A 26,405-nucleotide genomic window follows, 5' to 3' on the forward strand; every position below is an offset into this window, starting at 1 on the left:
GGCCGTAGATTATTAGAAAATGGCTATCTTTGATTACATGAAATCTGGATGGACCTCGTCATCTACTATCTGATATTGCGAACTTATATCCATAATTGCTCTGTCCCATTCTCCTACATCATCATCCTTCAAGGCTTCTCTTCCACTAAATTGTGGTGCTGTTGGATGTTCTCCTTCATCATCAATCAAGTAAGCGTCCCATTTCGAAGCAGGCTTAGAAACTCTTGCTGGCTCTAGATTTCTCTGTTCTATATCCTTCTTCCTCGTCATCAGTTCATCTGCACATTCGAAGGATAGGAGTTAGAAATATACCATTTAGCCCCTTGAACCAAATCAGTGTTGGTGCATGTCAATAAACAACATTCGAAGCGGCTTTTCTCGAACAAGAGATTTGTACAACTTTCTTGTCTTGAGATATGAAATGAAATCAGAAATCCGCGAATATGTGTAGCACAATTCCTCTTACCTGGACGAAAATCTGTCTTTTTGATGCTTCGTCTGGAGAAGGAAGGCTTGAAGCATTCCCGTCTGTCTTCTCCTCCGCCTCCTGTAACTGATGATGATGATCCACCAGCACTAGAGTGTTTGCTTAGCTTGGCCCTTTTAAACATGTTGTTCGGCATCTCAGTCACAATTTTCAGATCTGAAACGAAGTGTCGAAAACGAGTAATGTATCTCTCTATCTATTGGTCGCTCAAGATGCAAACATACCAATCCAAATCAAACATTCTCAAGTAATCATTCGATTTAGAGCCATCAATACCTTCTTCGCCGTCGTCTTCTCCAGGTAATCTCCGGCGATCAATAGGTGAACCGGAATCGAGATACTCAGTCCAATCAGATCGCTTCTTTCCACGAATATCTGAAACCTCTTCTCCTTCGACGTCTTCTTCCAAATACTTATCTGCTACGGCCAGTGCCTCTTCATCGGCAGCTTTACGAGACATATTAAAGGACTGGACGAAGAAACGAAGCTCCTTAGCCTTGTAACCCTGAGCAAACACTTTCCTTACCGATTGCTTCTGATTGCAAATCACACAAACCCACTTGTTGCTGCTTTTCTTCTTCTGCTTCACCTACGATCCCCCAAAAAAACAATTCCCAAAAGATATAAAAGACCTTAAACTATACGAACATCGATAGATGGAGAATGAGAAAGAGCGAGTGAGCTTGACCTGCATAGTTGAGCATTCGAAACATTGTAGAGCGAGGAAGACAATATTCGCCATTTTCCTTCTTCTTCTTCTTCGCCTTTTCTTCTGCTCTCTAGGGATTTCGATTTTTGTGTTTAAAATGAATTTCAATTTCGTTCTCTCAAATGGTTCGAGCGCCAATTGAAAATTCAAAATCTTTGGCAATTTCAGGTTATTTTGAACCGGGTATGGTTAGCTTTGGTTTAACCTCCCGCGTTTTTTTTTTACAGTCGCGATTAACATTAAAACCCAAATCCTGAATCTCGTGGTGGAGGTAAGTAGGACGATGTCGCAAGAGAAGCACATAGAGAAAGTGCTTTTCAGCGCCGAAGTCATCGCGGAGCGGGTGGATCAAATTGGATCCGAGATTACCTCTGATTTCTCCGGCGAATCGGAGTCGCCTGTTTTTGTCGGCGTAGCCACCGGTGCTTGTCTCTTCTTGGCCGATCTCGTCAGGCGAATTGACTTTCCCATCTCCATCGATTTTATCAGAGCAGACTCTTATGGCTCAGGTACAGTCTCCAGTGGAACTCCCAGAATTTCGTTTGACTTAAAGCTGGACATCACGAACAAACATGTTATCTTGGTAAGTAATCATCTCCATTCGCTTTAACTGTTCTCTTTATCTCATCTATGCGTGATGGATCTGGAATTGGGTAATATGTGTTCAGTACTTAGATCTTGAGTTTCAGATTCATATGGATGTTATGGAAAGTTTGAATCTATACGACTAAAATTTCTGTGTGGTGGCTACTAAAAACTAAGTCTTTCTTTGGAATTTAGACGTTTGAAGAGCATAGCGATACGCCAAACGTAACGTGATAAGCATATTACACTGGAGATTGATCACTTTGTTGTTTTGACATTTGGTGATGTCTTGCTAGTCATTTTGTGACAAGCATTTGAAATTTCACTGCCTGTTTTGTTAACTAGCTATGTGTTTTTGTTAAAGGTCGAGGACATTGTGGATACTGGCAATACACTGAACTGCCTAATAGAGCACCTGAAACTGAAAAAGGCGTCGTCGGTTTCAGTCTGCACTCTACTCGACAAGCCATCAAGAAGAAAGGTTCATTTTAAGCTGGTTGGAAACGGGAAATTCTACAGTGGTTTTGAAGTAAGCTGCTTTTTCGCTTTCTCCTCTCAAATTTGTACATCCTTCTGAGTGCTTTGGAGTTTCATATGGTTCAGAATTTTTAATAAATAACTAAGACTTTCTTAACCGTCTAATGCTTAAGCCAACATAACCAGAATATTCAGCTCTTTGGAGTCTGCATATTCAATGTTATTAGATTCTTCCTTGTTCAGTTGTTTGCAGTGGTATGCCTATGCTTGTCTAAACAAAAATAGTCTTTGGTGGGCTAGAAAACTAGCCTGACTTAAGTTGCTTCTTATGCTTCATGGCATTGCGTTGAATATGTGTTGTACCTTCTGATTATGTGCAGTGTCCAGATGAATTTGTCGTGGGCTATGGCATGGACTTTGCAGAGCAATACCGCAACCTATCTTACGTTGGCGTATTGAAGCCTGAATATTACATGTGACAAACATGAACTGAAGTCGGTTCATACTTTAAAAAAGTTACTGGACGATCATGAGATATTTTATGACTTGCCCCTGGACATTGTTGTTCAAAGCAGTAGATCAAAGTAATACTACACTTTGGCAATGATTCTGATGCACAAGCTAATGCATGTGTGTGTGGTGTGTTATTCTGGATGTTTTCAGCAAGAGCTTCACACAATACATATATTTCATTGAACTTTTAGTTATAAAAATCATAGAACAATACCATACATTAAATCCCAAGGAATAGATACAAACAAATGATAAACTCGGACAATAAGGTTAAGCTTTTCTTAGGGATCTATCTTATTTCTTTTTTACTTCCAGGTAAGAAGAGGAAGAGAGTTCTTGGCCGGAGGAACAACAAGTCCTTCCGAATCATACAAGATAACGCCGGAGAAATCTGGAAGCTGGCATTTTCCTCCCATGAGAATGTTCTTCTGCCACAACGGACCTCGTCTCTGATCCCCACTCAGCAGCATGCTTGGTTCGCCATTGTACGGATCATAAACACTACCATTGTTCATCATCATCATGGTCATGTCATTTTGGAGATGTATAACAGGTTCATGATCTCGAGAGCCATAACAAGAAGTCCAACGACGAAGCTTCCTCTTGGAACGAGAAGCAAACACAGAAAATCCATCCAGAAGATTTTTTGCTGCGGCTAAACTCAAAACTGTATGCGGCTGTTTTTTAGATGGTGGTGGAATGGTGTGAGCCATTGATGTGGCTCAAAAAGGCAAGATTGCGTTCGAGGGTTTGTGGGTCGGTGTCTTTGAGCTTAAGAGGGTTTATGTAGGGAAATGGAAATGGAGTGGTTCGCCATTTGAGGGGTCAGTGAGAAGCTTTTGGCTTTTGTTCAGGTGCTTCTGTGGTTTGGTTAATAGTTTGACCTTCACCAGTCTTCTTTTGACTTTTGTGCAACCAGAGCCATTATGGACCTCATTGTGGGCCTAATTATGAGGCCCATTAGGCCAGCAACATCTCTTCTTCCTCTTCCTTCTGTAGGCAATCATAAAGTTTTGAACAAATTATTTATCTACGCCGCCGACCGCCAGAATCTCGGAGAGACCTAATCGGCGGATTCACTTCAGAGGAAACCATGCGTCTTCACTCAGCAATTACTCTCCGAAACTTATTCACCAGGAAGTCTCTCCGAATTCCTCAGAATCTAAGCGTTGCTTCTTCTCCGGCTCCCATAAACTCGCTCGCCGATGTCTCCGGTCATATCGGACCTCCGTCACCGTCTCCCTGTTCGATATCCAGCCTCTCGGGAATAATCCGAATCCCAAACGCTTCATACAAGTTACCCCACGATAATCGAAGGAGGTTTGGCACGGACTCTAGCGGCGGCTCAACGCCAGATGTGAACAAGGTGGTGGACGAGATCAATCTAAAGTTCGCTGAGGCGCGTGAGGAAATCGAAATGGCGATGGATGCGAAGGAGACGGTTTACTTCAACGAAGAGGCGGAGTGCGCGAGAGCCGCCGTGGCGGAGGTTTTGGAGATGTTCGATGGTTTGCTTGGGAAGGTAACAGAGAAAGAGAGAGCGACCCTGCAGCGATCCATGGGGTTAAAGATCGAGCAGCTCAAAGCTGAGCTTCAGCAGCTGAACGAATGATATGATTGATGATGTTGATTCTCTGGAGAAGGAAGAGGTTAGCAGGAAATTTTCTCTTCTTCACCGAATACAATTTGGATACTGAGCCATTGTTTATCATCTGTGTGTGCTTTGCTCTAATAAATTGAGTGAACCTTGCCTTTATTGTTCTTTCTTGGATTAGAGTTTATTCTAAATTTCTCTAGTTCAGTGAGCTTCGTCTTACGCATCTTCTGTATAAAAATACAAGCTTTTTTTGAAGAAGAACGAACGATCAAAATCATTTACTTAACATATAATCCAAAACAAAAATCGAATTGTACAACATTTTGTATCAGAATTTGTAATTTTTTCACTGACTCTCAAACTTGAACCAGTCCCAGTTAGCATAGATTTCTTCATCCTTGCCCTGAGGAAAACTGCTTGTGATCGGAGGACGATCAGAAATCTCGCTTGTAGTCAACGAAGGCATCTTTTCTCTATACTTCTTTGCCATCTCTTCAGCCTCCATAAATACTTTCTACATGACAAACTCACAGTTTAATGATTAGATTAGGGATATGAATGGTGTTTTTTGTAAAAACTGAGAAAACTTTCTAATAGAATTATCTGCAAGTTGTACCTCTTTGTTTGTGATGAATAAACCCGGTTCGCTTTCGAGATCTGCAATACTGTAGAACAAGAACAATACAAGAAAAGAGGTTTTAGTTGTTATTGAGGAGTATTGAATATTGGAATTTGCGTTTATATTTAAGGTTCGTTTTTACCTGAGAGAGATCTTGTCTGGAAATAGAGATTTCACAACCAGAACCTTTAAGCTTTCGTCCACCTGAAGCACATCGCTCACCGATCCAATTCTTCTGCGAGTTATGTTCGAAATGTGTAGCAGTCCACTGTGGAAACATATATTGGCAAACGAAATGAGTTTAAAACTACTAGTCACTAAGAATAATAACGAGTAGACTTGAACTAACCTTCTACTACTCTCCCCGAGTTTGACTTGAGCTCCATATGGTAAGATTTTGGCAACTGTTCCTTCCAAGAGCGTTCCTTCTCGAAGGTTCAGCTTCTCCTGAGACATTATGCGAGATCATCATTAGTCTCATCGTTGGTTTTTCGTATAAAAGCAAGCCATAGAAGTGAAACTAACCCAGGCTGTTTTTTCACTCAGTATCAAGTCGTTTTTGTCTTCGTTCAATCGCGTAATCTGCACAACGAGTCTACGACCCACCTGTAACATGAAAAAGCTTGAGCAAACGCAGAACGGTAAAGCCAAAATCTTGCTGTGGCTAAACGTAAGAAAAACCCAATTGTTACAGCAGAAGAAGAAACTCTTGCTTTACGTTTTCCTTCAACTCGGTGAAACTGTTCACTCTCTTCACCAGCTCTTGCTTCGGAATAAAAGCTCTCAAACCCTGAAATCAAACCAACAAAAAAGCTATTGATTATCTACTTAAAGATATGTAGTCTAAGCAACATGTAAAGCCCCTAAAGAAACGAAAATTCGAGTACTTCAATTCGGGTGAGAAGCCCTCCTGTATTCCACTCTGTTATCTTCACTTCAATAGGCTCATTAAGTTGCTTGATCTGCAAAAGAACAATTCACTCTTCATTAGATCCTTATAGGACGTTAATTCTTCAAACCAAGAACAGTTTTTGAATCCAGAAAATGGAATCAAGGAACAAGAAAAGAACCTGCCTCACTCGGTGCCAAGCGATTCTCCGGAAGTATCGTCTAGAAGAAAGCAGAGGCCTTCCACTCAACGTCCTCCCTAACACCTCCGCGAAAATCACCGTCCCGATCTCCACCACCGGCCTGCCTTTCCGTGCAAATTCCGCAATCTCAACACCGTCTTCTTCATCATCCTTAACAATCCCCATTTTCCCATTGACCATGAACTCTTCAGCATCGTACTTCAAATCACACAGCAAATAGTCCAATTCTTTACCATACAGAGGAAGTATCTCCTTCGTCAACATAGTTCCCAACATATCCGCACCAATACTCACATCGAGCTTGTTCTCGTTACCCGAAACCACAACACCAATCACAAAATCACCTGGTTTAGGGTCGTAATACTCCACGCTCACTCTATTTCTCTCCTCGGAAACTTCCGATTCGCCTTCTTCTTCTCCTCCTTCCGGTTTGAAGAATTTCAGAAACGGCTCCAGGATCTCGTCGTCGTCTGCTTTTCCATCCTCCTTCTCCTCGTCCCCGTCTGATTTCGGTACAGGGCTGGGCTTGTTCAATAGCTCAAGCTCCTCCTCCTCCTTCTCAGAAACGATTCCTCCGTTTTGAACATCGGAAATGCCGTCTCGCGAGCAAAATCTGATCCCATTAGCTCCCCGGACAGCAAAATCGCGACAAATAGCGAAATGACGAAACGGAAAGGGGCTTAGGGTTCTATGAAATTGAGACTGCGAAGTTTTCTCCGATGCTTTCAAGTAGATACAGTCTCTCGAATAACCGGAGCAACGAATCGACGATGAAGAAGAAGAAGCAGTGAATAGAGACTTACATGGCTGACTGAGAAGCGTTTGCATCTTTTTCTCTTATCCGCCGCGCAGATAATTTTTCTTCAAACGGTTTATTTTATCCATTTTCCATTACGCCAGTTTTCTTCAAAGAAATGTCCTTTCTCTTAACAAACTTTATCAAATCGGACACGAAGTTTCAAATGTGACAATGTAACCCATAGATGTCCAACATTTATGATAGGCCCAACATTGAAAATGGACCTAATTAATAGTGCGGTTATGTGTCAAATAAGAATGGACCAGTCTTGTAAGTAAATGGACCGTCGCATTTATTAAACTCACGTGGTCGGCGATTCAATTTTAATGAATAACGTCTTAAGACTCTACTAATAAACATTCTTGGTTTGGATTCCAACTTTCGTAAGGTCTCGATCAGTTTTACAAAAAAGACGTTTAGACGGTGCCTAAATGATAAGTGATCATAAAACCACATGTTATAAACTGTTACAATTGTGTCATAGCAAAAAAAAAAAAAAAAAAAAAACTGTTACAATTGTGGCCTTGTTGTTGCGTTGATGCTGGTGTCGCTCCTTTTTTCAGCGTCGAGCTGAGTTGACATCTACGTGACGACGTCGTTATTTCCTTTTTAACAAATCTTTGCTCTTTAGTTTCCACCACATGTTACATAGTTTCAGAGCTATAATTAAATTTGGTTGTTTAATTCTATTGCCAGCGTTTCTATAACGAAAAAATGCTTATCTCTTAGGTATATATTGGGAGGTTGCATTGAGTACGTTATGTTATAAGAAAAGATATAATAAAACACCAAACATCAATCACACTTAAACAAATTGTTTGATAAATCCATGATAAATAGATCGGATTTATCTTGTGTATAATTAATAGTCTTCAGCCATAACTATATAACTACATATTATAACTTATAAGCAAGATAAACCTATTCATTTTTTTTTGTTAAAGAAGATAAACCCTATTCATAGATAATATAGGTTTATAAATCCTTTTTGTAAAGAAAGGTAAAATTATAAATCTAAAGCAACAATCCATATTTTTTGAACTAGATTGATTTTATTTATTTAATTTAAGAAAATAACAAAATATCTCTAAGTTTTCAAGTTATTTACTTTTTACGTTTTCAAAATACAGAATTTATATTGCTTTCAAAATCGGAACCGATATTTCCAAAATAATATAGAATCGTTGATTACAAATTAGTATTAACTTAGACTGTTTTAGGAATAACGTACGCATCCATGAAAATTTCAATTCTAAAACAATTTTGAGATGTTAAATGTGATTGGACGAAATTTCCATACAACATAAATTAGAATTAGGTGTTTTGATTGTTAAGTGGAGTTAGGCTATTCGGTGCCGTCTTGGAGTTCTAGGCAATCCTACCCGGTTGTTAATTAATGATCAATTATTTTGTATTTTTTGTTTGTTTATGTGGTAGCTTTGCAATTTTTATAATGGCATCGTTTTAATGACTTTAACGTTGGGTTGGGTTACAATAGGATCAATAACTTATTTTTGGTTGTGTGGAGAAATTATTATTGAATCTTGTTCCTCCTACAATTTAACATTATTGGTTTTTCAAATTGATGTTTTTGTCCAGTGTATGATATTTTCTTTCTATTTTAGTACTGGTATTTATAATATATTTTCAGTCTCAAAATAATTTAAGCTCTATGGCTTAAAAATCGTTTGCGTCGGCCAATAAAAAACAGTACTCACATTACTTTCCAATAAAACAAAATTTGAAGTTGTATTATTTTTGTTTTGAATAAACGAAAGAGAAGTTTTGTTCATATATTAAATTCGGAATATAGTGAAACTAATAGACACTAGACAATGATTAGACAAACTGCATGATTTCAAATCGTAAATTATTACAAAGCTGGAGAGTGAGATGATACTTGTTTATGATGATGGTCAAGTTCTAGCTTGACAACAACCCAACAGTTACGCAAATTACTAACTCAATTTTAGTTTATATATAACATAATTCTGATTTCTGACTATCATGAAGACAATAAAATTAAAACCCACCGATCAATTATGATTAATCATCGCTTTGCCACCTATACGAAAATACTATTAATTATACTCTGAATGTTTTAATTAATCAATGAGTCATTGTCAATCATATAAAAAACACATTATAAAATTGCCAGGAATTCGGCGAAGACCACAAAGCCAAATATTGTAGTGCTCGCTGATTAGCATCATCAGAAATTCAGATTTTAATATTGCTCCCACATATATAGAACAATAATAATTAAATAGATTCCTAGATTGAGATTAGTGGTTATAGAGCCTATAGAGTAGACTGCATTCGGCTATATATCAACCTTCCGTAACATTTTAAGGTAGGCTTACAAGATGTAAAGTCTACTTTTAAACGTAATATAATATCGCACTCGACTTTAGGAGTTATCGTAGATGCGATATTTTTTTATATATATGTTGGACGATGGTTCAGTTTGATAAATAATTTACACTTGTCTCATGTATATGTTGGCGTCCATTAACCAAATTATAAAATTTATGAAGGCGTAATTATCGCTGTACAGATAACTTAGAAAAATGAAAGTCTGATGTAAGATAAGTCACAGGCTTCCCGATTCTTCTCTTCTTCCAGTAATAAAAAAAAAAGAATGAAAAACAAATAAATTGTGAAATTAAGGTTTTCAGTTTAGACTAACTACAGATCAAACAAACACATGTCCTGTGGTTGAACCAAAAAACAAACACATGTCATCTACAGTAAAGACGACAAAATTTAACAATGAATCAAAGTTTGCTCGTTAATTTAGGGTTTTTGAAGTCAAATGACATGTGCTTAAGATTTACCTACCATAAAGCAGTGGTAACACGAACCGGAAGTCCAATCGGCGAAATTAATTAAGTTAATGTGCCACCGGTTTACGTTGGTTTTTTCGTTTCCCCTCTCGGTTAAAGTAGAGATGTGACTGTTTGGTGTTATAGAGAGATAAAAAGGCAAATGTAGAGCACTATTACTCCCGGAAATTTCTGATTTCTTACCAGTTGTCATACGCAGTGAAAAAGTAACGAAAATATTTCCAGCTTTTTGTCGCTAAACAAAGAAGTACAAAAAAAAATGAACATAGTTTTACAAAGCATACGAAAAACAAAAACAAGACCCACCTTTAAATTTTTATATAACTGTAAGAATATCTCCAAATTTATAACTTTAGTTAGTAATTTTCGAAATGAAGTCATCATATATTTTCTTAAATATAAAAATAGTTTTCTTAAATTTTTGTTCGATTCATACTTTTTACATAAATATCTTTTCATAGCCGATGGATTCTGAATTCTAGTCTAAATTCTAATCCCTAAAACTTTCAGAATCTCTTGCACTTTTTACATATTATTTCAATTATATTATTTCCATGTTTTTTTCATTCCTCATATTTTATTTTATTTTAAAGAATTGGTTTATTCCTCATAATTTCTTAAACATTTTATGTATATATTCCTCTAAACATTAATTAATAGATGAACCCTAGCTATCTGGACTAAATGGGAAATCAAGTGTTGACTTCATGTCCAAATTTTACTGTTTTACTACAATGGTAGGCAACCAACTTACAAAAGAAAAGTAGTTTCGGTGATGCTATGATAATACAAAAATAGAAGACGATATTCCTCAACAATATTTCCTTCATACATCTTTTTCATAACTTTTATCATTTATAGTTTGGAAATTAAAACCAATTTATTTTGTAACAAATGGTAAGACTATAAGAGAGTAGGAATTATCGAGAAGAACACGTGGCGGGAAGATGTAGGCTGAAAGAGATGTATAATAATATATAATACAAAAAATATTATATGCAAATATAAACACTTTTATTTTGTCAACATATAAACACAAATATAAATGGAGAAGAAAAAGGTCGGAGGAAGAAAGAGTTTGTTTTAACCTTCCCAAATTGAAAGCTCACATTCACACTTAGAAAAGACCCAAAGAAGCATTAATTGCTTTCGCTCTTTCATTTTTCTGCTTCTGTCGTCTTCTTCATCTTCTTCTCCAATTCGTCATCTCCTCAAAGTCACAACAGCCCATAGGTACTTTCATCTGATCTCCTTTTATATTTCAGACTTTTTTTATATAAAAAAAATATTGTTCAAACAGTGTTCTCATTTGGATAGGTTTAATCTGAACACAATCTAAGTCTTAAGCAAATCACAGTACATGGAACATACTAAAAGTGAAATCATTATTTTATAGAATGACTGATGAGAAGAAATGTTCCAATTGAGATCCAATTTATGAAAACTTTCTTCTCCGAATCCAATAAACATTACCAATCTGGTTATTTCTTCATTACTTCTATGTATCAAAAGATTTTTTTTTGTATTTATTACTTTAAAATGGATATGGAAATTTTTGTTGTCAGCAATGAATATGGAATATTTGTGTGAACCTCATCTACAGTCTCAAAACAAGTAGACAGAAGAGCAAAGTTACTTGTTGCTTGGGACCAATATATGTTCCCAAATAAAGATATATTTAGTCACTTGTTAGTACTTGGCTCGTTATCGACACAATCTTTACTACTAGAATATAACTTGGTAGATGAGATTTCTGTATCATAGCTTATCTATTGTGTGATTTAATTCCCAAAGGTGTTTTTTCTTGTCTTTGTCCAGCATTACAATAAAAAAAATTCTGATGCCTTTTCCGTTATTCATGACATTACATGTTCGGGCAAATTTATACATTTCAAATCATTGTTCTTAAGCAAATATGTATCCAGTTGAAACTTTGAAAAAGTATGTATCCAGTTAAAATTTCGAAGTCACTACGAAGAGTAGACAGTAGTTGACTGGACTAGAATCTTTAATCTTTCATGTCATTTTCAACATGACTGAGTTTAAAGTGATATATACGTTCCCACTAGGATAAAAAGACAAAAGATGTCGTGGTAAAAATGCAACCTAAAAATATTCGATTTTGTCGTTATTCAGTTCAAACTAGAAAAAAATACTTTTGGTTTTTTTTTAAATATCATTTGGTGCAGACTCTGCATTTTGTGAAAAATAATGTAATTAGTGTTCACAAATTGTTTTTAGTCTACATTTCGAGAAGAAGGTCCATTTTTTTTTGTCGTCGAGAAAAAGGTCTATTTAATGAAAAAAAATAGGTGTTTTAAATTTTGGTTTATGAGGTTGACTTAAGTTTGTGATTTGTTGGTTTGAAAAATGAAAGAGCTGATTGAATGACAGAGGTTCGAGTTCGACTACGCTTTAGTTATTTTGATTAAGATGAGATCAAAGTATCGTGTCAAAAAAAAATATAATCAATATAAATGACTGGTGTAGATAGTGACATGTGTAACGAAAGGTTTGGCTAAAAAAATTTGGGTGGCGAGTGGCAACCACTGCCTATATTGTGGATAGTAGTGGTCAAGATTGATGTGATCCCTAAAGGGACCAAACATGTTTTCTTTTTTCTCATGATCTATTTATCTCCAATCTCTATTTGTTATTTGCCTTTTAATTCCATTGTTGTTTCTTACGTCACTCACCCATCCCTCGTCGCTACTTTTTTGAATGCATATTAAAATTATCGACTATTATAATAAGTTATTGACACTCGTTGTCCGTTGATATACAAATTATCCCATATTTCAAAAGACTTCCAATAAAAAATAAAAACAGTTTTGGTGGCAACTTTTTTGGTGGTTTTATTTTAGTTTGTTTAGGGTTTTTAGAAAATTAATATAGTGTAGTATAAAATATCATCGGTGATTAAAATATTAAGAAAAACCACCAATGATGAATATAAGAGTTGAATGAAGTATGGAGCTTCATATATCCTTTTACAAACAAAAGTAAAGAAAAGAATGGAGCTTCATGTGACTTGCACTATGACTTTATCTCCAACTATGGTTTTTTAACGTCTATGATCTCCTCCTGGTTTCGACAAATTATCTATATTATCTTCTTTTTTTTGTCGAAAAATTATCTATATTACCTTTTTATTTCATTTGGCCCTAATTGTACATTTATAGATATGTACCTTTATAATTTATGTCTATGATATATATAATTGTGCCAGTTGTGTTTGTGTATTACGTATGCTGTATGCATGAATAAATAATATAACCCACAGATACATATTTTGGGTTGCCTCGCTCAGACCCCATCGATCATACACTGAGGAGGGGCGAAAATACGTAACTTTGAAGCTGCTTTTAGGGTTTAGTTTATCTAAACCACTTTATGTTGGTATAAAGAGTATACTCATGCAATTTTGTGCACCCAATCACCAATTATTAAATTTTCTCTTGTTACTTCATCACGTTTCAGGTGAACAGTGAGATAATCAGGATACTACTAGATGCTAAAAGGTAACTGACTTCCTCTCCATCTTTTAAATACATACTCAGTTAAAAACAATGGTGTCAAACAACATAATATAAAGTCATTACACGAGAATAGTTTTCAAAAGTTTAACATTGAACTTATGAAATAATTCCTTTTTTTTTCCTTAAATAAATTTTGCATTAAAAAATATTTTATCTGCAATATTTTTAATTGGATGAGATAAGCATTTCTTGCTTATCTGTCCTAATATTGTTTCTGTTTCGCTACATAGAAATACTTATCTGATTGTTTATGGCTGTATGTTTTGATATTTTGTAATGTTTTATAGAAATTATCTCATTTATAAGAATTCTATATATATACAATAGAAATAATTTCCTTATAACAAAAAAATATTCTTTGGATTTATAATATTTTGGATAATAGCTTCGGACATGTTACATATAATTTCTAGAAGATACAATATTAATCATTTCGAGTCACATAAACATTTATAAAATAGTTCAATATATATATATATATATATATTCGATTGCACATAATTTTAATGAAAATGAAATATTGGTCAAATAATACCAAACTAGAAAAACAAAAAAACTTACAAATACCAAGTACAATTCACATGATTTGAGTAAATGATTTTATTACATCGGTAATAGGATAAAAAAATAATGAATTGTGTTGAGATTTGCATTGACTGAATTTTATCGACTGAATAAAAAATTTCGAAATTTTATGATATCTATTTTTAAAGTGCGAAAATTCGTAGAAATAAAAAGAAATAGATGTATCAAAATTTGGATGGACCGACCTAATGTCTTTAAATCTAAGATAACTAGAAAACAATATTAAGACATCAAAAGATGCATGATTATCTAAAACCATTAATATTTCTATTTGTCTATAACAAATGAGTTTTGACAGTTGCCAAACTCGTATGCAGAAGTAGTACGTAGATTGTTTTCCATTAATTTAATACTGACGATATTTTCAACCAAAACTTCTAGAATTTTAATTTTATTGCGCTGGCTGAACGGTTAATGTTAGATTATTGTTGAGATAATATTCAGTAATTTGAAAGTAATGAAAAATTAAAGTAATTTAATTCTTTGATTTAACTGATTTTGGATTTTAGGTGAAAATTCCAAGCTATGAAACAAATAGATTGGGTACAAACAACAAACTCGTTGCATCGTAGACCAACTCTAGTTAAAGATAGGTGGGCCCGATAGAGTCCAACTCTTCGTAATCAAGTCCGTGTATTTCGTGGGTCCCGCACCGCACTGCACCGACCCGAACACCTTATCCGTTAACCGAACTTTAACCGGAAATCCGGACCGGATCTCATATAGATTGCTTTTACACCCTATCGACTAATTTGGCGGCGCCATGTCCTTTGGGTTTCCTTTTTCCTTTTTTTGGTATTCCGAAAATAAACTTGCTTTTTAACATCTCCCTCACATTCGTACCTTAATTGAATCGTTCTGGCAAAAATTGATAGATTAAACGTGGTTAATATTTAAACTTTTTTTTTGTGTGTGTATTGCTTCAGTTTGTTTTTTTTTGGGGAAACATGTGTTGCTTCAGTTTTTCAACCTAGAAATTCAAACTCGATAAGGGATATGCTCTTCTTTTCTCATACTTTGTTTGAAAAAATGTATTCGTCAAAAATTTGTGATAATATAGTATATCGTGATCACAATTTTAATAGTAGTAGTTTGAGTCTCTCCACAATGATTATAATTATGGCTGGCTGTTATAAATGTTTTTTCTTCGACACCATTAATTATGAATGATTTAAATTACAATAATATATATTTGGCGTTCTATACTGTATGTTTTAGGCATTACCCTGATGTTTGGTTCAAAATCCATATAGTTATCATTAGGAAAAGAAATAATAGTTATAAAAAATGTTTTACAATATGCATAGAAAGTTAATTGTTTGTTGGTATAGTATAGTGGTATACGCATTATGCAAACGAGTGACGCACGTTACCAACCTACCTGGCCACCACTTCGGATTTTCCTTTCCAGATTAATTTTTTTTATTTGTTAATTAAATACCCGGTTTGAAACTTACCACGTTAATAATGTGAGTATATATACATATATATATATATATATATACACAAATATACTTATTGAAGAACAGATAATGCATAATCCACTAGAATTTTTAGAGAAGCAGTTGAGTTGCGGTCCAAAAGTGAAAGTCCAAATGGTGAGACCAGAAGTGTATGTCAAGAATTCAGATTAAAAAAGTAGATCCCGTCGTAGTTGTTATACCAAGTTCAATATGTACCTAGTGTGCATATATTATAGTTCCTACTAAACTAACTTTAAGTGGGTTATAAAGAAATAGTCATACAAAAGCCATCAATGACCACAACGTAACAAACTAAAAATATTGTGGTCCAATTTGTGAAAAGTTCATCTTATAAGTTTAGGGACCATAATTCGAGTTATTCTATAGTACTTATAAACATCATTAATATACACAGTAAATAAATAACCGTTTTTTCCTTTTTGTTTTCACAAGTCGTGACGCTTACTCGCTAGTATGGGAATTTGGTTTTGAAATTCCCTGTTACTTGAGAATAAAAGTAACTATGACGTGAGGAGACAAGTATTATTATTGTTACGCCATTATTAAAAAAAGAAGCTATTTTATTTTTTTATAAAGTTTTCTTACATAAAATGATGAAAAGAAAGACGAGGACTGACTCACGCGTTTCCGAGCTCTCTCAAGTAATTTTTTTGGATTTGTGGTCTGGCAAAACAAAAAAATATCCAGATTTATAAAAGTTTCATCACTTTCCTTTTTTTTAATATATCTCTTTTAGTGAATTTACAATTCGATGTCTTCAGTTCTTGAGCCTGCAAGCATGATGAAGAAAAGCTACCGTCGTCAGAAATCTCAGGTAAGATTTTATCTCTCTACGGATTCTTTTTGATGTCTGAAAATATAGATTGGGTCTGAACAAAAAGTTTTATTTTTTTATTTCTTGAATGTTGGATCACAGAAATTATGGGCAAAGCTGGTGATGAGGAAGTGGTTGAACATAAGTGCTAGAGATCCTGAGTATGGTGCCGATACTGAAGACGAATCCGAAAACGACGACGTTACAGAGGAAAACGATGATTCCAGCTCCGATGAAGGTCCCCCCCTTCTCTCTCTCTCTTCTCTTTCTCTTAAAAAACACCGGTTCTTCTTTTCCGGTTATCTAAGCTCTTTAAACCCGGTTTAACAGATGGTGGAGAATCGAGGACGCGTGGAAGAGAATCGACTCTATCGAGGGTTTGTGAGAACGCGGAGGATGCTATCGCCGCCGCTTCCACCGCCGTGGACGCCGCCGCAGCTGCCGCGGAGTTTACTAGCAATGGTAATGCCGAATTGCATAGGTAGTTATGAGATTCACTGTGGGGTGTTTCTGGGTTTTTATAATCTATCTTGAAAATCCCTTTGCTGAATTTCAAACCTTTTAGAATAAATTTTAATTAAAGAAAAAAACCTTATAGAAGATATCAAATTTAAAAAAAAAAACCAAACTTATGGATACGAGTTTGTGAATCTTTAAAATTCTTTAATTTTTGCTGAAATCAGATGCTCCGTTGAAGTTAAGGAGAAGGAATTCGGAAACACTAAGAGCACAGTACATTAACAACAAAGAAATAAGGTACAATTTTGATCCTTTCTCGATTTATCCATGTAGTTTATTATTATTATTGTATATTTTTTTTTAATATTGTACTACTGTACAGATTCGATTCTTCTCGTCTTTTTTTTTCAACTTTGTTGGGTGAAAAGGAGACCTAACATGTCGGAATTGAAATAACGAAAAATCTTGTGTGCAGAGTATGTGTTGGTACGTGGAACGTAGGAGGAATATCACCACCTTCTGATCTTGACATTGATGACTGGATTGAAATTAATCATCCTGCTGATATCTACGTTCTTGGGTAAACAAAAAAAATTTGACTTTTCCTCAACGACATCGACAAAACCACCTCTGTTCAATATGTTCTTACAAGAAATTTATTATGTTTTTTTTTTTTGTTTGGTATGAAGTTTTCAAGAGATTGTACCTTTAAATGCTGGAAACATTCTTGGAGCTGAAGATAACCGACCAGTTGTGAAATGGGAAGAAGTGATCAGAGAAGCATTGAACAGAGTCAGACCAAAAAACTCTGCGGTTAAGAGCTACAGTGATCCACCATCTCCGGGAAGATTCAAACCTTTTGAGGAAACACATGACGTCATAGAGGAAGAAGTAGCTTTCGAGAGTGACAGCGACATGGGCGTTGAGGTTCACCCTGTAGACGAAGAGGAAGAAGAAGAAGAAAGCCTCAGCGAGCTAAAGCACGACGGTGGAGTTACCGGGGAAGTCAACACCCTCGTTGACCCTAATACCGGTTTACCGGTTATTGAGATCAAGAGACAGTTCTCTTCTCCTAGGAAGCTAGACAGACAAGTCTGTTTACGTGTTGATAGCATTGAGAGAAAGCACAACGAGGATTCATCTGAAACCGGTATGAAAACGCTAAACCGGATGCTAAGTGGGAAAGAAAGGATCGGTTTGAGCTGGCCGGAGCCTCCTTTGAACATGTTAGGACCCTCGTGCCTTCTCGATAGACAGCCGTCGATACAGACAGTGACGTCACTGAAAACAGCCAAATCTTTCAAGGCTTATAGTTCGTTTAAGTCGGTAGCCGGAAGCAACCAAGGGATTCCACCGGAGGTATTGGCTTTAGCTGAAATGGACTTGAAGTTGCTAATGGAGAGGAAACGTAGACCGGCTTATGTGAGGCTAGTGAGTAAACAAATGGTTGGGATTCTTTTGACCATTTGGGTTAAACGAAGCCTGCGAAAACACATTCAAAACGTACGTGTCTCTACGGTTGGAGTTGGCATCATGGGATATATTGGTAACAAGGTATACATATAAAAGATTAGAGTAGATCATTCATCAAACTTTATGTTACAAAATTTTTTTTTTTTTTAAAAAAGTGGGTTTGTTGGTGTTCAGGGAGCTGTGTCAGTGAGTATGTCGATAAACCAGACGTTCTTCTGTTTCATATGCACACATTTGACGGCAGGAGAAAGAGAAGTTGATCAGATCAAGAGAAATGCAGATGTTCACGAGATACATAAAAGAACAATCTTTCACTCTGTCTCAGCTCTTGGACTTCCCAAGCTTATCCTTGATCACGAGTCTGTCTTCTTTTTCTTCTCTCCTCTCCTCATCGTTTTACTCAAAAACCCTTTTCGATAACATTATCTTGTTTTCACCTCATTGCAGAAGAATAATATGGTTGGGAGATCTCAACTATCGGCTTAATTTATCTTATGAGAAAACCAGAGACCTCATTTTCAAGAAAGAATGGTCTAAGTTACTTGAACATGACCAGGTAACAATAACCCTTGCTTGTTACTGTTAGGATTTTGATCTTACAAAGCCATTAAAGCACAAATCAAGAATTACCAGTCATAGCTATAGAGTTTGCTCAACTTAAAACAGATGTTGTTTCTTTCTTTTCTTATGAACATTATATATGTATTGTAGCTGGTGAAGGAATACAAGAAAGGTAGAGCATTTGATGGATGGTCAGAAGGAACTCCACATTTTGCACCGACCTATAAGTACCAAGCGAACTCCGATGAGTACACAGGAAACGATGGAAAGGGGACCCGGAGAACACCAGCTTGGTGTGACAGAGTATTATCCTACGGGAAAGGAATGAGGTTGGTTCATTACCGACGGACCGAACAGCTATTCTCGGATCATCGTCCGGTTACAGCGATATACATGGCTGAAGTTGAGGTGTTTTCTGCCAAAAAGCTTCAGCGAGCTTTGACATTTACGGATGCAGAGATTGAAAACGAGGAACTTGTGGCTGTAGTTGTTTAAAGAGAGTAAAGAAACAAAGAAGAGAGAATTGAGACTTTGGTTGGTTGCTTGTTGTTGTTTGATCTATTTTGCATATGAAGTATTGGCGAAAGAGACATTCTCTTTCTACGGATAGGTTTTTAATCTCCTGTCGTTACTGATGCATCACACTGAAGGGAACGTAACGTTCACATTCTTATAGTTTTTTGGTCTTTATGGTGTTGGTTTACCGTTGTAAATTAAGTTTATAAATAATGAAATCAAGAATGTTTTACATCCATGATTTATGCCATTTGCACTAGCAGCACCAGTGGCCATCTTTTTTTTTGTATGTTTTTGAGGGCAAAAGTAGAAATATAAAAATAAATGCACCAGCCGGGAATCGAACCCGGGTCTGTACCGTGGCAGGGTACTATTCTACCACTAGACCACTGGTGCTTCATGCTGAAGAGGCATATGTTTATAGTTTTATTTATCCATGTGTACTGCTTTGAAAGTTTACAAACCTCTATTTTCTAGGGAACAAAACACACAAACTGATGAAAGTAACAATAACAACAGAGTCACCTAACTCTTTTTCTTTCTTGTCCATCTAAAACATTTAGAAATTCAGTTTTGTATATTGGCTTCAATGTGAATCATTCTACATCCTTGAAAAGCAGGGGCTTTCTAAGCCAGTACTGTTCAAATCTCTGCCTTGCATATTCCATGTAGTCAAACTCAATCTTGTTCACATGCCCCTGCTTTGCATCAGCAACACACACTAGAGATTACTACGAAGTTCCAACATTCGAGCATAAAAGTATTTCAAGAGCTCAGACAAAAGAAGGAAAAGAGAAGAACGAACCGAGATGATTCCCCATAATCCCCAGAAAAGATGGTTTGCTAAAGTGTAGTTCTCTGCATCACTCATCAACCTCTCCACTTCTTCCTCACTTGTTGCATTCCCTGAAACAAAAAGAGGAACAGGTTTTGTTTAAGAGAAGAGTTTCTTGAGATGTGAATAAGTAACTAATGCTTCAAGAGGACAAAAACCTGTAGAGCCAAGGTATGTGCTGATGAACCTTCTCCGTTCTTCTTCTCCTGTTTGTTTTATCATTCCACACACACACATATACGCACACAATCAGACTCTAAACTACCCCTAGTAACATATTACGTAGATGTTTATGGATATGAACCTGGATATAGAGTGTAGTCAAGGATATGAGGAGTGTCTGAATGGTAATTAGCAGCCATTTCGCAGAAGTGGTTGGCGATGTCATAAGCAACTGGGTTGAAACTCGAGTACTCATAGTCCTGCAATCAAAAATCGATACATAAGACTGATGAAAACAGAGCACTTTCTTGATGGAGAGGAAAAGTTTCAGCTCATAAAAAGCTTACGATGATGGTAATAGCATTGGTTTCTTCATCAATCATGACGTTACCGTACTGAAGATCGTTGTGACAGAAACCGATCTCTTGGTCATCACGAGTCAACCTCTCCTCCAACAAGTTGATTTCACCTTCCAAAGCTTCCAAGCGAAACTCATCAATCTCTATTGGTGAAGACAAGTTCTTGGCTTCCTTGAGCCAATTCCTGAAAATTTGATAAACAAATTTAGCTTGAAAAAAAAAAGGATGCTTTATATAAAGAAATGAGATTTGTAATATTTTTCTGTTTTTTTACCTGAGTCTTTGCCAGAGGAGAATGTTCTTTGGACCAGGCATATCAAGCTTGTGAAACTCTCTTAGCTTAGCTGCGATGAAATCAGATGTTTCTGCTTTACGGAGATCACCTGCAGAAAGAGTCTGGTGAACGAACCAAACCAACAAAGATTTATGTCATATACACAAATCTCCCTCTCTAATATTTTCTTGATCATGAGATTTCTTGAAACACAAACAATAAAGCCTAAGACTTTGATTCGACTAACTAAAAAACTCTATCTCCTCTGTTCTTCCTTGGAACCGAAAAACAAAATCAATTTTTTTTTTTTTTTGAAGAAACGAAAATGGGAAAAAAGAGATGATGAAGAAGAAGGAAACGTACTCTCGCGTGGATGAATTCTTCAAGGCGACCATCGGAGAAGCGGCCAAGGAGCTTAGGGCCATAACCATGGTGAGACATACACTCAAAGGTTTTGATTTCGTCGTCTCTGTTAAAGAAAAGATCGACGCCGTCTCCGTAGATCCGAACAAGAACTTTCCGGTGAACATCTTCGCCGTCTAAGGTAGGCCAGCTAATCTGATAAACCTCGTTCGTCATGGCTCCTTTCAACGGAACAACCTCAAGACGCTCCAGATCTTCAACCACGTCTCCCCAGCTCGAACCTAGCGTTTGCAAAACGCGTTTCAGATCCTCCGGTGATGCACAGCTCGGAATTAGACTACTCTTCGTCTTGATCGCCATTTCTTCTTTTTTCTTGGGAGGAGAGAGAGAGAGATTTGAGATTCTTCTGTTGTTGCAGAGAAATGAAAACCCAGGAGGAAAAAGGTGGAGAAGATTCGACGGAGTAAAAGAGATTCTCTGAGAGAGAAGATTTTATCCACAAAAATCTTGGAATCTCTTTATATGGAAAAGAATTTATCTGGGAATTGAAAGTTGGAACTCGACGAAATTACGTTTCTGGGTATTTTAGTTATATAGAATAATTAAAAATTAAAAAAAAAACCCAGAAAGATGGATGGATAAAGGAAACACGTAATTTCACCGTTCGTCGTTTGTTTGTCCCGTGTGTGATACGAATTGGGTTTTTGGGCTTACGGTGTTTTTTAAAACGGTTTTCGTGACCGACGGTTTTTTCGTGCCAATGAGGAATGAACATGTGGGATATTTATGGCCGGTAAGTCAAACAGCGTAACCAGACGGTCATTGCTTAAGGTCGAAGTCAACGAATGCAAATAATACAGTTGTTTTTTTTTTTCTGTTAAAAAAAAGGTAATACAGTTGTTGTGACAGGTCAATGTCAACCTTTATCTCGCAGTGAATGTCCGAGATGTGCAAAATTTATTACTCCCTCTGAAAATATTGCATTGACTGAAAATTTCATTTAAATGATTGTTCTTTTGAAATAAAATAAAAATCACTTTACAACTATACTCGTTGAGAAGCGGAAAAAAAATACTAAAAAAATGGTTATGAAATGAGAACACTATTATATAGCAGCATGATAGTTTATAGATATGATTTTTTTTTTTTTGGTCAAAAGTTTATAGATATGATTTAACTATAAAAAGGAAAGGTTTTTTCTATAATACAAACAGAATACTACTTTCTAAATAAAGTCAGGTCGCAAAAGGATAAAAAAAAATCCATGTCCATAAAAGTATTAAGAAAATCTAAATGAAAGCTATGTATAATAACAGCAAAAATAGATTTGTACTTCAAAAGGTTTTTATCTTTTAATTTAGGTATGACTTTGAAATTTCGGTCATATGTGAACGTTTTTTTTTACTTTTTATTTGCCTTTAGAAAAACAATCAAACACTTTTAATCAGGTTGAATTTTCTTCGGTATACAACAAGATTTAGTGTCCCTTATCCTTATGACATAATTTTGGCGACAATGTTGCACTCGTGACGTATAGTACAAGACATTTAAGATCCATGAGGACAGGGACATCCCAACAAACTTGAATTATTATTTTTTTTTTGGTTAATGGACTAAGATAATTTGATATCAAGAGATGAGATCGAACACAAAAACACAGACGTACAACTCTTTCTTTCAAAGTAATGATTCAAATAAAATGTTTAATCGGCAACAAACTACACGAACAATGGGCTCAAGGGGGTAGGATTCTGGTTCTGCTTATTAAAGTAAAAAGTTGTGTAATTATACCTATACATCATATTGTTATTGATCTTCTAGAGGATTGTCTTTGCTTCCATAGGTTAAATCTCACTCTCCTTTGCAACAAAAAACACAGGAACGCTACAACCACAACAAGCGTAAACGTGATTCCGTTATACGTATCCGTGAAAAAGTGCGTTAAAAGCGGCTGACCGCAGTTACAGTCACAGTTGCTTCTCAGTAGTTTGCCTCCGGAACTTGCTTCTGGGATAAGTATGAAATCAGCGGTAACTGCGTTTTCACCTAACCAAACACTTGTCGTTTTCGGTTTGTATCCAGGAGACGACGCCGTTACTGCGAATCAGTAAAGAAAACTTAAACTGTGGCAAAGTAATCATAAATAAGAAAAGGATTTGAGATGAAAGAAAAGAAAAAGAAATCATATTTTGTCATCGTCAGCTTATAACAGTGGGCAATGGTCTGTCTACTACTATAAAGAAAATATGTTGATTTGTAAGCATAAGATGAAAACCACCGAACATGTAATAATTGTTATTATCAGCTTATGACTGTGAAGAGCTCTAATATCACACTAATAAAAACTCAATTGAAATAGATATTGCAAGTAACTCAATTCTATACTGTGGTCCTCGTATTAATACCAACATAATCACACGTATTTGATGCTGAATGTGAAGGAAAGAACATCAGACCTTCATATTTCTGTCCAGGTGTAAGCAAGCGATGGTAGTCTGCGTACGCTTGATGAGCTTTAACCTGAATAGCATAAGGATTACAATGAGTACAGAAGAGCTACCAAGATTCTCAGAATATCGATTAAGGAAATTTTAGAAAACAAGGTTAGTATGAATATATACCGTATAGTTAATTCCCTTGACCACAACAATCCCAGGAAGTGGCTTTCCCTTGTCTAAGGAAAAGATCCGTCCGTGAACTCCTGTCTAAGGTAAGGAGTTGAGGGCGTAATTGATAAAAATTAAAGAAAATAAGTAAAAGAATGTAAATAAAGGTCTAAACCGAAGAAAATCTTCCATTAAAATTTAAATTAATCTCTAGCAGCTCAATCTAAACGATACAACAATATGTTAGGTTCTAAAAGAAAAAAGATTCATAAGGTAATACCTTCACTAGGCTTGCAACAAGATTCAGCATGCTCATTCTGTTGTATTCCCAAATGGTGGGAAGCTGAATAAGAGATGCGAACTCTGTTAGTTAGCCTCTACCTACAATGTACAGAGAACCAGTTTACACAAACGAATATAAGAATAGACCTCTGATGCAGGAGGCCACTTGTTGTCACTTATTTCCAAAGTCAATTCAAAGCATCCTCCATGTATGTAATTCCAGTCCTGCATACCACCATAAATTGGGTACCTGTAGAGCGTTTTGCTTAAAGCATTAACCAAGAAACTCATATATTGGAGAAGGCAAAAGGAAGTGAATCGGATGTGATACCAGGATGCTCCATTTGTGATTCCTTCCTCAAATTCTTTGCTCAATGACATATTACGGTGAGATTTGCTATAAATACGTGCCAAGAACCGGAATGTCTCATCATCAGGACATCCATAATAGTATTTCCTGCAAGAAAAATACAGAACAGCTACATTATTTTGCATTGCATAATTTTTGCTTTGTATTATGTGCAAAACCATTTTGAACAGAAGCAAATACCTCTTATCCTCCGTACCATCCCATGGAAAATTTGCGACCAGGGCACCCTGTAACAAACCACAGTTTAACAAATATTTTCTTCACATCGAATCATGATTTTTTACTTAATATTTAATCAAACCCCTCAGAGATTCTTCAAAGTAATCTTTCAAACTGGACAAATTTGAGACGAGATAGTCTCCACAAGCCTGATACAGAAAAATGTCTGGAAAATTACCCCGTGCAGAGTAGCCGACGCTGTGAATCGTATATCTCTCAACCAAGTCATAACTGCCGTAGTTTCAGGTTGCCTCAAACTCAAGTCTTCATTTAAGGGAAAGAACTGCAACATTTAGGTATGTGTTAAGCAAACTAAACGTGACTAATGACTACGAATAAAATTCAACCAAATTTAACTACCATCATGCAAATCACAGCAATCATGAATACTCCGAGCATGGATGAAAATGCTACTTATGACTTTGAAAATCACTGTCAGACAAATCACCTGGTCAGGGAAGTCGCGATTTAGATCTACATTGTTTGCATTATTACGTTTCCTGACTGAAAAGCCATCTGGATTCAATGATGGCAATATATGAAGGTGAACATTATTTACAATCATTTTAGCCTGCATAACAAGATAGATAATATCAGTATATGAGCAGAACATTTTTCTTTGGAAGTATTATTGAAAGAAGCAAAACTCACTTACCAATGGATCCTTCCCATAGTTATCACAAATCCAGTTTGCAAGACGTAATAAGAGCTCACGCCCTACAGGTTCATCTCCATGTACATTTCCAATGTACTGCGTGACAAGTAATTCAACTATTTAGATTCCAGGAAAATAAGAACACTACCAGCCAGTTATCAGAATGGAATCCAATCGAATTATTAAAGCATAAATGAGTCATCCAAGCTTTAAGCAGTAAAAATCATAAGTGGTGATAAAATATCTCAAAGATTGCATGTATAGGCATAAATAACTGAGCAGAATTATAACCTTGAATGCAGGTTCAGCCTCTATCTCTCCAGGCCTGTCTGAAATCTCTATGACCCACTAATAAAGGCAAAGCCACAAACAAGCAAAACAAGGCATTATCGATAATGATCTTACGACGCACTTGTAAAACAAGAAGAATCAACTTTGAGAGCTAAGAGTGCATTACCAAAGGAAAGCCAGTGACACTCTTTCCGATGCTGAAAGCACGTTCCAGAAAACCCTCAAAGAGAGAAATAAAGAACAAAATCAACAACACCATAAAAAAATTCATATCAAATCAAGAATACTGACTCTGGGAAAATGCCAGCTACTGATTTGTAAACGATTATTCCGTTGGGCACATCAATCAGCCAAGTAATTACCTGTATAATCTTGAGATCTTGCTGCATCTCTTGGTGAAATCCTTCATTGCTTTCTCAAGATCATCATTCGTCATGTATCCTCGAGCTAATTCCAAACTTTGAGATATAAAAACACAGCTATCATCACACAGATAGTAAGAACATACCAGTAACAGCTTGAATTCCCCAAACGATATTACCTCGGTCGAGGCTCTTCTCGAGCAATTAAGTGCCTCGCAGCACCATGAAAACTATAATTTCCATCACCTAAAAAAAATCAATACACAAATTCCAGATTAACCAAGCCACTGGATATACAGAAACAAGTATGCAGTTGTGCATAAACCTCAACTAGAATCTGAACCGAAAATGTGATCTTCGAAGATATAAATAGCCAAGCTCAATACCAAATTATGTCGCAAATAGTTTCTCTTCTTCTTTTAATGCGAATTCAAATCAAGCGCAATTAATGACGAAGTAATCAATCTGCGGTG

General features: G+C 36.1%; 8 protein-coding genes and 1 non-coding gene across 16 annotated transcripts; 3 read left to right on the forward strand and 6 right to left on the reverse strand.

Moving 5' to 3' along the window:
• Nucleotides 1-7: 7 nt before the first annotated feature.
• LOC18009024 (MRN complex-interacting protein) lies at nt 8-1,283 on the reverse strand. Its single transcript, XM_006390684.2, has 4 exons — nt 1,176-1,283; nt 764-1,076; nt 467-643; nt 8-278 (listed from the first exon to the last, which is right to left on the reverse strand). The coding sequence occupies exons 1-4, from the start codon at nt 1,227-1,229 to the stop codon at nt 34-36; spliced, it is 789 nt and encodes a 262-aa protein (XP_006390746.2). The 5' UTR covers nt 1,230-1,283; the 3' UTR covers nt 8-33.
• A 148-nt stretch (nt 1,284-1,431) lies between these two features.
• LOC18008865 (hypoxanthine-guanine phosphoribosyltransferase) lies at nt 1,432-3,237 on the forward strand. 2 transcript variants are annotated; one of them, XR_002898060.1, is made up of 4 exons: nt 1,432-1,779; nt 2,146-2,310; nt 2,639-2,842; nt 3,087-3,237. XR_002898060.1 is itself a non-coding variant. In XM_006390685.2 (3 exons), the coding sequence occupies exons 1-3, from the start codon at nt 1,480-1,482 to the stop codon at nt 2,735-2,737; spliced, it is 564 nt and encodes a 187-aa protein (XP_006390747.1). In that variant the 5' UTR covers nt 1,432-1,479; the 3' UTR covers nt 2,738-2,955. The 2 variants fall into 2 exon arrangements, 1 of the variants encoding a protein (XP_006390747.1); XM_006390685.2 differs by lacking the exon at nt 3,087-3,237 and having other exon boundaries at nt 2,639-2,955.
• On the reverse strand, nt 3,053-3,579 carry LOC18007984. The gene has a single exon (XM_006390686.2). The coding sequence runs from the start codon at nt 3,482-3,484 to the stop codon at nt 3,077-3,079; it is 408 nt and encodes a 135-aa protein (XP_006390748.1). The 5' UTR covers nt 3,485-3,579; the 3' UTR covers nt 3,053-3,076.
• Nucleotides 3,580-3,778: 199 nt separating this feature from the next.
• LOC18007986 lies at nt 3,779-4,642 on the forward strand. The gene has a single exon (XM_006390687.2). It carries the CDS (start codon nt 3,865-3,867, stop codon nt 4,381-4,383), a length of 519 nt encoding a protein of 172 aa, XP_006390749.1. The 5' UTR covers nt 3,779-3,864; the 3' UTR covers nt 4,384-4,642.
• LOC18009106 lies at nt 4,614-6,922 on the reverse strand. The gene is made up of 8 exons (XM_006390688.2): nt 6,058-6,922; nt 5,875-5,949; nt 5,706-5,777; nt 5,513-5,593; nt 5,337-5,434; nt 5,130-5,255; nt 4,985-5,033; nt 4,614-4,882 (listed from the first exon to the last, which is right to left on the reverse strand). The coding sequence occupies exons 1-8, from the start codon at nt 6,904-6,906 to the stop codon at nt 4,715-4,717; spliced, it is 1,518 nt and encodes a 505-aa protein (XP_006390750.1). The 5' UTR covers nt 6,907-6,922; the 3' UTR covers nt 4,614-4,714.
• Nucleotides 6,923-10,810: 3,888 nt separating this feature from the next.
• LOC18008945 (type IV inositol polyphosphate 5-phosphatase 3) lies at nt 10,811-19,392 on the forward strand. Of its 4 annotated transcripts, XM_024151873.1 has the most exons (11): nt 10,811-10,956; nt 13,204-13,244; nt 16,093-16,145; nt 16,248-16,383; nt 16,476-16,607; nt 16,829-16,901; nt 17,080-17,184; nt 17,294-18,158; nt 18,252-18,436; nt 18,525-18,633; nt 18,789-19,392. In XM_024151873.1, exons 2-11 carry the CDS (start codon nt 13,235-13,237, stop codon nt 19,131-19,133), a joined length of 2,013 nt encoding a protein of 670 aa, XP_024007641.1. In that variant the 5' UTR covers nt 10,811-10,956; nt 13,204-13,234; the 3' UTR covers nt 19,134-19,392. The 4 variants fall into 4 exon arrangements, with proteins under 4 accessions (XP_024007641.1, XP_024007672.1, XP_006390752.2 ...); XM_024151904.1 differs by lacking the exons at nt 10,811-10,956; nt 13,204-13,244 and adding an exon at nt 15,923-15,972 and having other exon boundaries at nt 16,476-16,626; XM_006390690.2 differs by lacking the exons at nt 10,811-10,956; nt 13,204-13,244 and adding an exon at nt 15,924-15,972.
• Nucleotides 19,393-19,479: 87 nt separating this feature from the next.
• TRNAG-GCC lies at nt 19,480-19,550 on the reverse strand. The gene has a single exon. It is a non-coding gene; the product is annotated as a tRNA-Gly (tRNA).
• Nucleotides 19,551-19,561: 11 nt separating this feature from the next.
• LOC18007987 (probable choline kinase 1) lies at nt 19,562-21,828 on the reverse strand. Its single transcript, XM_006390691.2, has 7 exons — nt 21,148-21,828; nt 20,785-20,906; nt 20,499-20,694; nt 20,294-20,411; nt 20,148-20,195; nt 19,960-20,060; nt 19,562-19,852 (listed from the first exon to the last, which is right to left on the reverse strand). Exons 1-7 carry the CDS (start codon nt 21,505-21,507, stop codon nt 19,751-19,753), a joined length of 1,047 nt encoding a protein of 348 aa, XP_006390753.1. The 5' UTR covers nt 21,508-21,828; the 3' UTR covers nt 19,562-19,750.
• A 988-nt stretch (nt 21,829-22,816) lies between these two features.
• Nucleotides 22,817-26,180, reverse strand: LOC18009316 (carboxypeptidase SOL1). 4 transcript variants are annotated; one of them, XM_024156834.1, is made up of 14 exons: nt 26,112-26,180; nt 25,933-26,028; nt 25,737-25,790; nt 25,571-25,627; nt 25,280-25,375; nt 25,073-25,195; nt 24,803-24,907; nt 24,586-24,632; nt 24,367-24,492; nt 24,183-24,285; nt 24,034-24,096; nt 23,769-23,852; nt 23,604-23,667; nt 22,817-23,244 (listed from the first exon to the last, which is right to left on the reverse strand). In XM_024156834.1, the coding sequence occupies exons 2-14, from the start codon at nt 25,957-25,959 to the stop codon at nt 22,946-22,948; spliced, it is 1,248 nt and encodes a 415-aa protein (XP_024012602.1). In that variant the 5' UTR covers nt 25,960-26,028; nt 26,112-26,180; the 3' UTR covers nt 22,817-22,945. The 4 variants fall into 4 exon arrangements, with proteins under 4 accessions (XP_024012602.1, XP_024012604.1, XP_024012601.1 ...); XM_024156836.1 differs by having other exon boundaries at nt 25,933-26,159; XM_024156833.1 differs by having other exon boundaries at nt 25,737-25,767; nt 25,933-26,157.
• Nucleotides 26,181-26,405: the final 225 nt, after the last annotated feature.

This window comes from Eutrema salsugineum, unplaced genomic scaffold (assembly GCF_000478725.1).
Source record: "Eutrema salsugineum unplaced genomic scaffold, Eutsalg1_0 scaffold_9, whole genome shotgun sequence".
NCBI classification, from domain to species: domain Eukaryota; kingdom Viridiplantae; phylum Streptophyta; class Magnoliopsida; order Brassicales; family Brassicaceae; genus Eutrema; species Eutrema salsugineum.